General features: G+C 43.3%; 1 protein-coding gene across 1 annotated transcript in view; it reads right to left on the bottom strand.

Annotated features, from left to right (window-relative positions):
• The window catches only part of LOC122792864 (kynurenine/alpha-aminoadipate aminotransferase, mitochondrial-like), an 808,921-nt gene that overhangs the window by 476,998 nt on the left and 317,866 nt on the right, over positions 1-14,057 (bottom strand). Inside the window, exon 5 of the mRNA XM_044060423.1 lies at positions 6,587-6,733. Coding sequence (XP_043916358.1) covers positions 6,587-6,733 — 147 coding nt within the window. The remainder of the gene's footprint in view (positions 1-6,586; positions 6,734-14,057) is intronic.

A 14,057-nucleotide genomic window follows, 5' to 3' on the forward strand; every position in this document is an offset into this window, starting at 1 on the left:
TTCCTCCTTTTTCCCTTTCAAAAAGTAAAACAAAACTTTTTTTTCTTTTCTTTCGCCTGAACCTTCTTGTGTTCTGACTGTCCTTCTCAAAGATTTTGGAAATATACAGTATATTTCAGAGCATTTGTTATAACTGTATTTGCTATAACTGATTTAAGTATTTTTTCTGGCTTTTTGATTATTTACTGCTTAGCGACTGCATTTTAGCCTGTTTATACAGCTCTGCATTCTATTTAAACTGTTTTTATGTTGATTAACTGTTTTGCACTTTTAAAAGTTAGTTGTTGCTTAATTTTACCTGTAGGCTAACACACTCAAGCGCTAGCCGCTTTAAAGCATTTACTGTCTGTTTTTCCTCTGTCTTCACAAAAAAAAAAATAAAAAAAAAAAAAAACAAATCTTGTTTTCCGCCTTACTGAACTAGAATAGTCCAGTCTTCAGAGTTTGCTGATCTCTGGGCTTTGTCTTGGTTCCTGTGCTATTCCATATCCTTATTTGGATAAAAGGAAGCGGCTTTGTTCACCAGTGGGAGTGGGGAGCACTGAGCGGCCTATTTGTCCCTAGAGGAGTGGTTCCAGCCAGAAACTTGTAATCTATTGGCCATTTTGGGTCAATTCCTAGCTCTTTTCAGCCCCTGTAATAAAGCCCGCTTAGCGCTTTTTCCCTTGTATTCAACTCAGCACAGCTCCTCGTGGTGTACTGCAGAGTTCTACAAGCAGCAGAGAGCAAGAGAGTGACTTTTTCCTGATTTAAGTATTTTTTTCTGGCTTTTTGATTATTTACTGCTTAGCGACTGCTTTTTCGCCTGTTTATATAGCTCTGCATTCTATTTAAACTGTTTTTTGTGTTGATTAACTGTTTTGCACTTTTAAAAAAGTTATTTGTTGCTTAATTTTACTTGTAGGCTAACACACTCAAGTGCGCTAGCCGTTTAAAAGCATTTACTGTCTGTTTTTCTTCTGTTTTCTGCAAAAAAGAAAAAAAACAAAAAAAAAAAAAAATCTTGTTTTCCCACCTTACTGAACTAGAATAGTCCAGTCTTCAGAGTTTGCTGACCTCTGGGCTTTGTCTTGGTTCCTGTGCTATTCCAGCCTATTTGTCCCTAGAGCAGTGGTTCCAGCCAGAAACTTGTAGTCTATTGGCCATTTTGGGTCAATTCCTAGGTCTTTTCAACCCCTTGCTATAAAGCCCGCTTTAGCGCTTTTATGTGATTTAGCTGGAGTTGCCCATAGAGCACCATCGGCAGTGCCGTTAAACAAGGTTAAAGTATTTCTGGCTAAAAGTCTGCTCTTCAATTTTTCCCTTAGAACTTCTCTACTTGCAATCTAAACAGTCTATTCTCTATCTCAATAGCTCAGCACTTGCTCCTAAAGCATTTTTATATAGGTAAAGTACTTGTATACTAAACAAAGTACTACATTAGCCTAGAATCCCCTTGAGTACCCATTTCCCTATAGGGCCCTTCTGACTCAGTTACACAGCAAACTTTTTCACTTATTCTAGCATGTCGAAGGGTCAGTTGCTAGCGTCCTCTCCTGTTCAGCTGGTGAATCTGGGCATCTTGAGGCAATGTTACAATTGCCTCATGTACACAGACAACCCACTCCTTCTCCCACAAAACACAAATACATGTGAGAGATGCAACTATATAGCCAAACTGGAGGCTGAGCTCTCTCAACTCAGGACTGGCAAGACCAGACAGGAGGAGAAGGACACCACGCACAACACAAACCCAGTTTCACATAGAACTATCACAACTACAAAACAAACACAAACACACAAAGACATACTCTGAGGCACTGATCAAAAATCTACCAAAACTACAGAGGCCTCCAAAGCAGACACCCAAGCAACTGCCACCTCAAGACATAAGACATGCAACACATAGTTCTCAAAGTCAGTGTGCTAAACAGTCACAGCCCTTAAGGCCAAACACAATGTCAGACACACTTGTTATAGGTGACTCCATAGTCAGACACACTGACGTCCCACTCACCAGACTGAACAAGAAAAAGATCACAGTTAGCTGCCTGTCAGGCGCTAGAATCCGCCACATAACACAAGCACTCAGGTCACTCCACAGCAAGTACAGGTATGACTCAGTCATTGTCCATGCCGGTGTGAACGACCTGAGACGCACTCCTGGACTACATGAAAAGAGACATAGAGGAGCTCTCAGATTATGTAGCCCAGGCCGGTATGACCCTGACCCTGAGCAGTATCCTACCCTCACCAAGAATGATGCCACAATACAGAGACAAAATGATCAGCTTTAATAATTGGCTTAATTACTGGTGTCATTCTAAGGGGATCCAATGTCTGTCTGCCTGGGATGACATGCTTGACAAGCCACGCTGCTTCAAGGGACGGCTTGCACCTGTCACCCTGGGCTTCCGGATATTGGCAAAGGCTCTTGCACCCCCATAGTGCCTTTTAGGCAAGGCTCAAATGATAAACCTACCGCCTAGAAAACAAAAATGGAGAAAAACTAAGGGTAATACTGCTCAATGCCAGAAGTCTAAACCTCAAGATGCACCGAAGCCCTCCTCAGTATGGAGAACATCAATGTTTGTGCTGTGACTGAAACCTGGTTCAAGGCTCCTGAGAGCACCCCAGCACTATCAGGTTATACTCATATCATGCCCGCCCCAAAATCCGGACCGAACCACAAAAGGAGGGGAGTATCCATATTCATAAAGGATACCCACACCTCCAGGTTAGTGGCAACGCATCTAAGCATCGGAGACCATCCAGGTGCAATTAACCATAGGTAAAACTGCCCTACAGTTTGTAACATGCTACAGACCACCTTCTCAAACTCAGGAAACCCACACAGCCTTCCTGAAGACACTGGAGAGTATAAATGTCTCTCCAAACACCATCATATTGGGTGACTTCAACTACCCAAACATAGACTGGGAACATTACTCAAGCCCCAACACCCTAGCCTAAAGGTTCCTTGAGTTCATAAACTCAAATGCTATGGAACAACTAGTCACCATTCCCACAAGAGGAGAAAATATACTAGACCTGATCATCACAAACATGGGGACAAAATGCTCCACACCGAAGTATATCCTCATTGGTGAGATCAGACCATAAATTAATCTCACTGGAGATCCACATCCCCCCCACCCCCAGCAAAAGACCACAGTGAAGAACTTCTCAAAAGCAAACTTCACACTTCTTAAGACTGGAGTGGTATCCTTCAAGGCCCCGAGCCAGTGGAAACCACAACCCACGCTGCTGAAACCCTTACAAATGCCTTCTACGAGCACCTCCAGGAATGTATGGATCAAGCAATCCCTAATAAAATCAAGACCCTTTCCACCAAAGGCAGGCGCCCGGTCTGGTGGACTCCAGCCATAAACAAACTCTACAACAAGAGGAGAAAGCTACTACATGACAGAGCAAAATCCCTAAATGGGAAGGCATCTCTGATCAATACTAGCAAAAACTACGATCACTCATAAAATCATCCAAGGCCAACTTTGAGAGAAAATCGCTAATGACACAAAAGACAATCATAAAGCCTTCTTTAGCTATGTTAGAAACCTGGGTGGAAACTCCCAGATATGCTCAGAATTAGTCCAAAATGATAAAAAATCACTGAACCCACAGACATTGCCAACATACTGGCAGACAGGTTCAGTGGAAATTTCTCCCCTGCCTGTCCCCCAAAAGGAGAAATATCTATCCCACCAGAGTCTAGCCTCCCAAACATCTCAGATGCCCAGGTGAGAGCTGCTCTCTAAAGCAAAACACAGCATCAATGGGACCGGACGGTGTCCCCGGCTGTGTGCTACATGAACTCAATGAGGAACTAAACCCACACATAAGGCTGCTGTTTAATCTTAGCCTTACTACAGGATACACGCTCCAAAGAATGGCGACGGCAACTGTGGTCCCACTCCACAAAGGCGGTGCTTCTACGGACCCTGAAATTACCGCCCATAAGCTTGACGAGCCTTGTCTGCAAAGCTATGGAGAGGATCATAATGGAACTCATAAATAAAGGCATTGGGGACCTACAGACACTGGATCCTACCCAATTTGGCTTTGTCAAGGGCAGATCCTGCCTCTTGAACTTGGTCGACTTTTTCAAACAGTCAGTAAGGCCACTGATGAGGGTAAGACAGTACACACAGCCTACCTTGACCTAGCAAAAGCGTCACACAATACCCCACTGGCATCATAGAAAAGCTCACCAGCTTAGATGTAAACCCATATGTCACAAGATGGGTTGCAAACTGGCTCAAGGACAGAACACACAGGGTTAGAGTTGCTGGTGCCATGTCAGACTCTAAGCCGGTCACGAGCGGTGTCCCACAGGGCTCAGTCCTGGGCCCCCTCTTGTTCGGCATTTATTTTTCTGAAGTGCAGGCAAACATAGGGGGATTGTGGCTGACAAAATTTGCAGATGACTGCAAACTGGGCACCATAATTGACACTCCATCAGACACACATCCTCCAGAAAGGTCTCATAGAAATGGATAACTGGTGCCAGAGCCATGGCCTTAAGCTAAATGCCAAAAAATGTATAGTCATACCCTTTGGGAAAACAAGGTAACCCCTAATTACCACATAGGTGGTAATCCATTAAACACGGAAGAAGTTATCAGGGACCTGGGAACCCAAGTTGACAGTAACCTCTTTGACACTCACATTGCCAAAGTGGTTAGGAAGACCTTCTACATTGCCCACCTGATCATGAAGGATTCACATCCAGATCAGGAGAGGTCACTGTACCCTGTACTCTTCACTTATCAGACCAATGATTGAGTACAACGCCCATTCGAATGTACCTTACCCGACACCTGCAGCAGTTGGAAAGACCCCAAAAGTTCCTCACCAAAAGGATAAAGGCTCAAACATATGTCATACGATGCCCGACTGAAGAAACTCCAGCTCTATTCAGTCGCATACCGCCTTCTCAGAGGTGATCTGTGCCTGACATACAAGGCCATGTCCAACCCGAATTAATGGACATGCTCCACCTCAAAAATCCAAATCCACCAGAGCCACGAGAGCAAGAGACTTAAACCTCAACACGGATATAAATAGGACGTGCTGGAGGGACAGATTCATCACCCAGAGACTCCCTACACTATGGAACAGAATCCCAGTCCATGTGAGGCAGAGCCCCTCACTGACTCTGTTCAAGAGAAATCTTGATGAGTGGATGGGAGATCGAGGTTTACCCCGGGAATCATCTCTGTATCACTGCTGGACAGAGGCACAGCAAACTAATGGGTATAGTATTCTCATCCTAAGGGGTGGTGAAAGCCACACACACTCTGGCTAGGCTTATAAATGCCCTAGGGCAGATAGCCTAGTATGAACCTATGAACCTATGACATAATACAGTTAAATGTTTTTCCAAAATAATGCTAGGCGAACTCCGCCCGACGCATAATGGTGCGTTTGTTGAATGTAGCACAAAAGCGACAGACCGAGACGTCGTGGTCTGGGCCTAAACAAGGTATACAGAGGGAATGGAAATCCTTATGTGGTATTTGCTTCCCACATGAAATACAATTATTAACTTTGTCTGACAAGGCAAGAAAAGTTTCCCCAACGGGGTACTTAGCTTTCAAGAAGACTTTGGTTTCAAAATTTTCATAATTTCAGGAGCTGGCCGACCGGCACTTGCGAACTGCTTCTGCTTCGGGCACCAGCTAGCAAGAAAGACTGAAGAAAATGGCGTTGGCTGGTTCCTTTGTACCCCTGTCGCAGTGACGTCAGGGAAGAGGCGACGACAACCGACGCCGGACCTAGACTTTGGAATTCGGCCGACCGAGGGCCCGCCTGATGGCAGGAGAACCCATCTGTTATGACTGCAGCTGTATGCACGATGAACATCCTGATTAGCAATAAATAAATATAAGCATGCACACATGAATAAGCTTAATCACAGAAGCCCTGACTGCATCTCAGTTACTGTGCCACCATTTACTCAACTGCTTGGTGGGCACAGTGTAAATCACTAAGTACTAAATGAGTGGTTTGAAAAGTTCTAGACAGAATAGCTTCTTTGCATAAGCAATAACTAGAATAACATATGACTTTAGCCAAATGTAACACTACAATGGCAGAATTACTTCTGTGTCAACCTAACTGCTTACATGAATGGTGTACATGGCAGCACCAGCAGCTAAGCAACACAAATTAAGATACAAGGTTTTTGATACTAATTTCTAAATATTTATGCTGCCAGCAAGCATTGCCCCCTACTAAGCTGCCCACTTTCAACCCTCTCAAGCATTCGGTATCAATAGAAAAAAAGATTGTTTAGAGTTCTGCTATTGTTTTCTGGTTTTAAAACAAAAAGCCTAGCCCCTTACAAAAAAAAAGAGTGGGATCGCAGTTTAGTGAACAGTAACCACTGTTGCAGTGAATTATGGCTACAGCTTACAGTCTTTAATACTGCAGTATTTAAATAAGTTCCTATCCTGAGGGTACTTTCCTAACTTAGTTCACTCATGCATAGCATGTACAGTAACATGTTTTACATGCTGTAACATCACCGTGGGAAAGCCAGGGCACAAACCTTTAAATCCTTTTTGAAAGAAAACCTCAATCTTACCTTCTCAAACTGTAGAAAATAGTAGGGATCATCTTCAATGATTAACAGGTCATAATCATGAGCAATCTGAAAGATCATATGCATCATAAAAGCTATATGAAAAAAAATTGCTAGAACATCTGTACTAAGCTGTTCAATGACTGTTTTCTGCAATTTCTGTTCTTAGTGTTCATTCTCTTAAGAAAGCTCAGTCTTGTATATGTACAATAAAATGTGCCTGTAAAACCTCCACAGACTACAATACAAAACATGTTAAACATAAAGGTTCTACACAAACTACAGCATAGAAATTTGAAGTGTAACATTCACTATAATGTATACAGTTGCAATAATGTACAGTTGTGTACCTACCATAAATGTAGATGTTCAAGTGTATTCACTGTTGCAGTCATTACAATTGGGTTATCCTGCTGGCAGGCTACCCGCAGTCGGCCCGAGTCCCAAAGTCTAGGTCCGGCGTCGGTTGCTGTCGCCTCCTTCCTGATGTCAGTGCGCCAGGGGTATAAAAGATGCAGCAGACGCCATTTTCTTCAGTTTTTCTTGCCCCACATGTCGGGTGCCCCTAAAATGGTAAGCTAAATTATGCCAATAAGCATGCATACACAAAAAACAACTTTTCCTTCATCTACAAGCAAATACACCACATAGGTTGTATAGAATAGAGAAGTACAGATAAGTCTCAGCAAGGAAAAGGGGGATGGCAGGAGGTAAGGCAGGTAACCTGGACTGCAACAGTGAATACACTCGAACATCTACATTTATGGTAGGTACACAACTGTACTATGTTCATCGTATTTCACTGTTGCAGTCATTACAATTGGGTTGAATCCCAAAGCTAAGGTTGGGAGGCTGGTGCTAAATAAGATTAGGAGAGGCTATCAGGCCCTGCACAACTGCAGTGGCAAAGCCTGCCCTGGATTTAGAGTAGAGAAGTAAGTGATAGTGCTCTGTAAAAGTATGCACTGAACTCCAAGTTGCAGCCTCTAAGATGTCTTTGGTTGTTACTCCTCTGAGGAAGGCTGCTGAAGTGGCTGCTGCTCTGGTTGAATGAGGCCTATTGCCCTTAGGCACTGATCTGCCATGTTGTGAATAGCAGAAACGAATGCAGTGACCTATCCACTTTGAAATAGTCTGCTTTGAGATAGGCTTTCCTTGTGATCCTGCAGCATATGCCACTAGAAGTTGTTCAGTCTTTCGGAAAGCTTTGGTTCTGTCTAAGTAGAAGCGTAGCTGCCTGTGATGTCCAAAGAATGCAGAAGTCTCTCAACTTATTCTGTGGGTTTGGGTAAAAGGTAGGCAAATTAATTGTTTGGTTAAGGGCCACACTGGACACTACCTTAGGCATAAATGTAGGGTTTGTCCTCAGAGAAACTCTGTCAGGATGAAAAATGATAAAAGGTTCCACAGCCATGAGTGCCTGTAACTCTGAGACTCGTCTAGCGGAGGTTATTGCTAAGAGCAGAGCTGTTTTCCAGGATAATAATTTTATATCAGCTGCAGAGGCTGGCTCAAATGGAGGCAGTGTGAGTTTTTCCAAGACATAGTTGAGGTCCCATGCAGGTATTGGTGCTCTCCTAGGTGTTGTTATGTTATTGGCCCCTCTGAGGTACTGCCTTAGTAATGGATGAGAAAAAAATAGGTAGTTCTGTATTGTAATGAGCTGAAATGGCAGATGCATGAATTTTAATTGATGAAAAGGAAAGGCCTTTATCCAGCATCTCAGTTAAGTATTGCAAAATCTGAGGAATATTTGGAACAATCGTGTCAATACCTTGTGCCTGGTTCCAAGCACAGAATCTCTTCCATTTTTCTGCATAAGATTTTCTGGTGCTAGTCTCCAAAATAACATACATCACTGCTTTAGAGAGGGTTGTGTCTTGAATGGCTACATTATCTGCCATGCTGCCAGGTTTAATGTCCTGAGTTGGCTGTGCAGTATCTGACTGTCTTGTTGGGTCAATAAGTGAGGAATTTGAGGTAATGTCTAAGCTGGGCATTGAGACAAGCTCTTTAGGATTGGGTACCAGTGCTGGCGGGGCCAGTCTGGGGCAATCAGCATCATTTTTGGCTTCTCTTGTCTGACCTTGAGGAGTACCTTGGGGAGGAGAGGCAGAGGAGGAAAAGCATATACTGTTAGGTTTTTCCAGCTGAAAGATAGAGCATCCACTTTCCATGCTTGCTTGTGATAAGTCCTTGTGCAGAATCTCTGTAGTTGGCAGTTGTGAGGGGAGGCAAATAGGTCTATGTCCGGGCATCCCCAGTTCCTTGTTATCATGCTGAAGACTTGTGGATCCAATTTCCACCCATGGGGATCCATTAGGTTTCTGCTTAGTTCGTCTGCCAGAGTATTTAGCCTTCCTGGCAGGAATTGTGCGTGCAGATGTACTTGGTTAAGTCAATGCTGTGCCCCACAAGTTCATGGCTAGTCTGCAGAGGGGGTAGGAATGTGTGCCCCCCTGCTTGTTTATGTACCACATGACTGTAGTATTGTCCATCTTCATCAGTAGCTGTCCTGGATGAAGTAGATCCTTGAAGGCTGTCAGGGCATTCTGAACAGCTAGCATCTCTTTTTGATTGATATGTAGATGCATTTGACTTGCGGACCATGTGCCCTGAATACATCTTCCTGCCATGTGGGCCCCCAGGCATAATCTGATGCATCTGTTGTCAATGTCTGCACGGCTGTAGGTAAGATGAATGGCTGTCCCGTGTTGTGGTGACAGGCTTTTGCCCACCATCGAAACTCCTGTTGCTGGCAGGGAATGAGGGTAATTATTGTTTCCAGGCTGTGGCAATGTTGAGTCCAAACACTTTTTAGATAACATTGAAGTTTCCTCATATGCAGTCTTGCATATGGAATTAGCATAATGCAGGATGCCATGAAGCCCAAAGCCTGCAGAATTTTTCTTGCAGATAACTGGGTCTTTGTTGCCAACATTTTGAAATAAGTAGTCAGTTGTCTGTGTTTGTCTGGCGTGAGATAAGCCATCTGGGCAGTTGTATTTAAGCTTGCACCCAGGAATATTATCTCTTGAGAGGGTACGAGTTTTTATTTCTTTTCGTTTACAGAGTACCCTAGACCTGTTAGCAATCTTTTTACAAACGCCAGATGCAGTAGTAGAATGTCCTTGTTCTCTGCTTGAATAAAGCAGTCATCCAAGTAAGGATATATTTGTATTCCTCTTTGTCTGCAAAATGCAATTACTGGTGCCAAGCATTTTGTAAAGACCCTGGGCGCAGTAGATAAGCCAAAGGGCAGTGCAGAGAATTGGTAGTGCATTGAACCAGCTATAAATCTGAGGTATCTTCTGCATGATTGTCTGATTGGGACATGCAAGTATGCATCTTTTAGGTCTAAAGTCACAAGCCAAGCCTTCTCGCCCAGCATGGGCAGAAGCTGCTGCAGAGTTAACATTTTGAATTTTGGAATATCCAGGAATGTGTTTAGGATAGACAGGTCCAGTACTGGTCTCCAGGCTTTGTTCTTTCTGGACACCAACAATAGCCTTGAGTAAAATCCTAGTCCCTGCTCTTGCTGTGGTACTTGCTGAATGGCTCTCATGTCCATGAGGGATGAAACTTGTTTTTGTGCCTCTGCCCACTGATTACATGGCAGGTCTGGTATACCATTTGGCCTTGGCAGGGTGTGAAAGTGGAACCTGTAGCCTTGTGATACGATATTTAAGACCCATTTGTCCTGGGTGATCATGTGCCAATTTTGTGAAAAAAGTGCTTGTTTTCCCCCCAAAGGAGCTGCCAGAAGATAAGTGCTTGGTGCTGGCAGGTGAAAGTCATTGAGACTGTTTCCTGTATGGCTGTGATTTTTCCTCTCCGCTTTTGGAGGTAGAAGCACCCCACTGCTTAGGCCTTTATGAGCTTTGGGGCTGTGATCTGCCTCTGGGGCGTCTGTATCTGCCTCTTTGTGGCCTGTCTGACACTGAAAAGGACCAATTCTTTGTAGGCCAGTTCCTGCTAAAATCTGGGAGGCTGTACCTGTAAGAAATCCTTGACTGTTTGCATAGATTTAGCTTTGTCCTCCATTTTCTTCAACACCTCTTCTGCTTTAACACCAAACAAGGTATCATGCTGTTATGGAGCATCTAATAGTTTTGCTTTAACATGATCGGGCAGATTCTGTTCTTTTAACCAAGCATGCCTCCTAATGACAGAACCTGTAGCAGCGGCCCTGCAGGAGGCCTCTAGAAAATCAAAACCATATTGCAAAGTATGCTTTCCCACTTGTTCAGCTGCATGCAATAAATCCTGCATTTATTTGTTTTCTGCACATTCTGAATTTGTCAACATTTTCTATTTAAGCAGTGACATAAGATGTTGCTGATATTTAAGCATATGAAACTGACAATGTAAAGCTCTTACAGCCAAGGTAGCAGAAGTATAAATCTTTTTCCCCAATCTGTCCAGGGCCCTTGAATCCCTATCAGAGGGGAGAGGGTTTTTTGCAGTGGAACCTTTGACCTCTTTGGGACCCTGAGAGATAGTTTCTGGGTCAGCAGCAGTGTTTTATAAAGAAATTTATGTGAATCAGGAACCCTGTAGTATCTGTCTGGCTTAACAGGAGATGGTGGTAAAGAGTCAGGAGACAGACCAGACTCTGAAAATACATCATCTACAATGTCTAAAACAGGAGGAATAGCAAGGGGCCTGTGCTGAGGTAATAAAAGGAAGTCTCTGAGCCTTTTCTTGGCTTCAGAGTAATCTTGGCTCTCCAAGTGGAAATGCTCCCTCATAGCATGCAGGGTCTCCCCAAAAGAATAATCCTCAGGAGGAGAGGCTGAAGGGATAGATTCTTCAGCATCAGAATCCTCATAGGAAGAGAATATTCCTGTTCAGAAGAGGAATCAGAGGAAATGGAAACCTGATCTGAAGACTCATATTCTATCTCTTGCCTAGGCCTCTTATCAGGAGGGGGATGGGTACCCCTGATCAAAGTAATTGGGTCTTCGGCCATTTTAAGCATCTGTTTTTAAGGCATGGAGGCCTGTCCAGGAGAATGCTGTACTTGTTTCTTTGTCTTTAGAGCTGCTTTAGTCTTTGCCTTTGAAGCTGAAGTTGGTTTTACATATAACTGTGTAGGCCTGAAAACACCCTCAAAAGCCGATGCCTGCTCAGCGGCTCCGGACCCATCTGAGGGATTTGTTTCCAAGTGTCCAATACCTTGAGTTTCCAGTGGCCTAGTCAGCTCCATGTGGGAGTCGGAAGCGGCCTGTGGCTCTGAGGTAGCGGGCATCAGATGCTGCGAAAGTGCTTCACTGAGAACCGGCGACAGGCCTTGCGGAAGCCTTGTCATCGGTTTTGGACCTTGGATGCCTGTCCTTTTCTTTTTCTTTGCACTTTTTATAAATTCCGGTAGTCGGCTGTTCCGATGGCATTATATAATTGAATCTTCTGCCAAAGTAATGAAATGCAAAATCGTACCGACGCTTAATAGTGCATTGGTTAAATCTAGCACAAAACCGACAACTAGCAACGCTATGGTCAGGGCCTAGGCAAGGAATACAGTAAGAATGAAAATCCTTATGAGGTATTTACTTCTCACAAGAAATACAATTATTAACTTTTTCTGACCGGTCTGGAGCAAGAAAAAAGTTTCCCCAATGGAGTACTTAGCTTTAATGAAGACTTCGGATCTGAAATTCGAATTTGAAAATCTCAGAAGTTGGCCGACCGGCACTTGGCGAACTGCTTTTGCTTCTCGCGGCACCGCACGGCAAGAAAGACTGAATAAAATGGCGTGAGCTGCATCTTTTATACCCCTGGCTCACTGACGTCAGGGAGGAAGTGACAGCAACTGACGCCAGACCTAGACTTTGGGACTCGGGCCGACTGCGGGTAGCCTGCCAGCAGGATAACCCAATTGTAATGACTGCAACAGTGAAACACGATGAACATCACAACCATGACAAAAGTTTTAAAGTGTTTACAGAAAAAAGCTATTAAATAAATTTACTAGACCTATAGTTCTATACTGGTCAAAAGATATCAGCTTGTCATTCCATCATGAGTCCATCTCTGCAGTGACACAACAATCACTCTATCTGAGATGATGAGTTTGAAGCTGTCACCATCACCATTCCATCATTCTCTTAGCATGCCTGCTCCAGAGCAGTATGACTTTCAAGGATATTCTACATCTGGAATTAAGACTACCTGGTCAAAAATTTGAATCCAAAGAAGTCACTTTCGGCAGAGGCAGATTTTTTCATAACCTCATGTTGCAGTGATCTGGTGGTAGAGCAATTCAGTTAGGGGGGGTAGGCTTTGAAGCAAAGAACCAAGACATAAGGCCCTCAGTGAGAGTCAGAAGACCCAGGATCCATTAATAATCTAACAGCTAAAGGAACCAACAGGGGAAGGTAGGTTTGAATAGCCACATCTATGCCTATCCTTGGCAGAGATCTGCTGCAGTGCTGGCGGACTCTGCTGAAAGCAGGTGATGAAGCACCAGGTTTCAGGTGGTAGATGCTAGGAAGCTACACATACATATGCATGAAATGCAAATTTATTTTAGTGAGGAAGAGTAGAGGGCCAAGATTGCCATACACAAGTGAAGGGGTAGGCCAAATACAAAATCTGTCTGGGTTTGCCATAGAAGGTGGTATAGTGATGCTTAACCCTTGCTCCTTTGCTTAGATACAAACACAATTACCAGAAGGTAAATGCAGAAAAACTGAAGTAAGTTATACTAGAGCTGCACTGAATTAAGAAATATGTAACTAAATAATTAAAAATAAAATAAGTTTTTCTGTACTTGTCTTTCTAGTAAAAATGTAAGATTCACAAGTGTGAGGAACTGTAGGCAAAAATTGTACATTTAAAATTGTGGAAGTGTACTATAGTTTGAAAGAGAAACTAAATATGTTGTGCACACTTCTGCAGTGCTTAAAGCCTAATATATGCTGCTTTAGGTCAAACGGTATTATTTTACTTGGTACCTCCATAAGTACAGTGGATATAAAAAGTGTGCACACTCCTGTTAAAACGCCAAGTTTTTGTGATATAAAAAAATGAGACTACAATAAATCATTTCAAAAATTTTCCCACCTTTAATGTGACCTACAACCTGTACAATTCAATTGAAAAACAAGAGAAAAATATAAACAAAAAGCGTACAATAAGCTGATTGCAGAAACGTGCATTCCCTTAAACTAATACTTTGTTGGAGCACCTTTTGATTTAATTGCAGCATTCAGTCTTCTTGGTTACACACCTGGCATCAATTAAAGAGACTCTAATTAACCCCAAATAAAGTTCAGCTGCCCTAGAAAGATGGCCCTGACATTTACTCAGTTGCCTGCTACATTAAAAGTCATGGCTCACAGAGATCTTACAAAGCATTAAAGGGATCTCACTGTTGAAAAGTGTCAGTCAGGAGAAGGGTACAAAAAATTTCCACAGCATTGGCTATACCATGGAACACAACACAGTGAAGACAGTCATCAAAATGTGAAGA

This window comes from Protopterus annectens, chromosome 2.part0 (genome assembly GCF_019279795.1).
Source record: "Protopterus annectens isolate FY-2018-M chromosome 2.part0, PAN1.0, whole genome shotgun sequence".
Taxonomy (NCBI): domain Eukaryota; kingdom Metazoa; phylum Chordata; order Ceratodontiformes; family Protopteridae; genus Protopterus; species Protopterus annectens.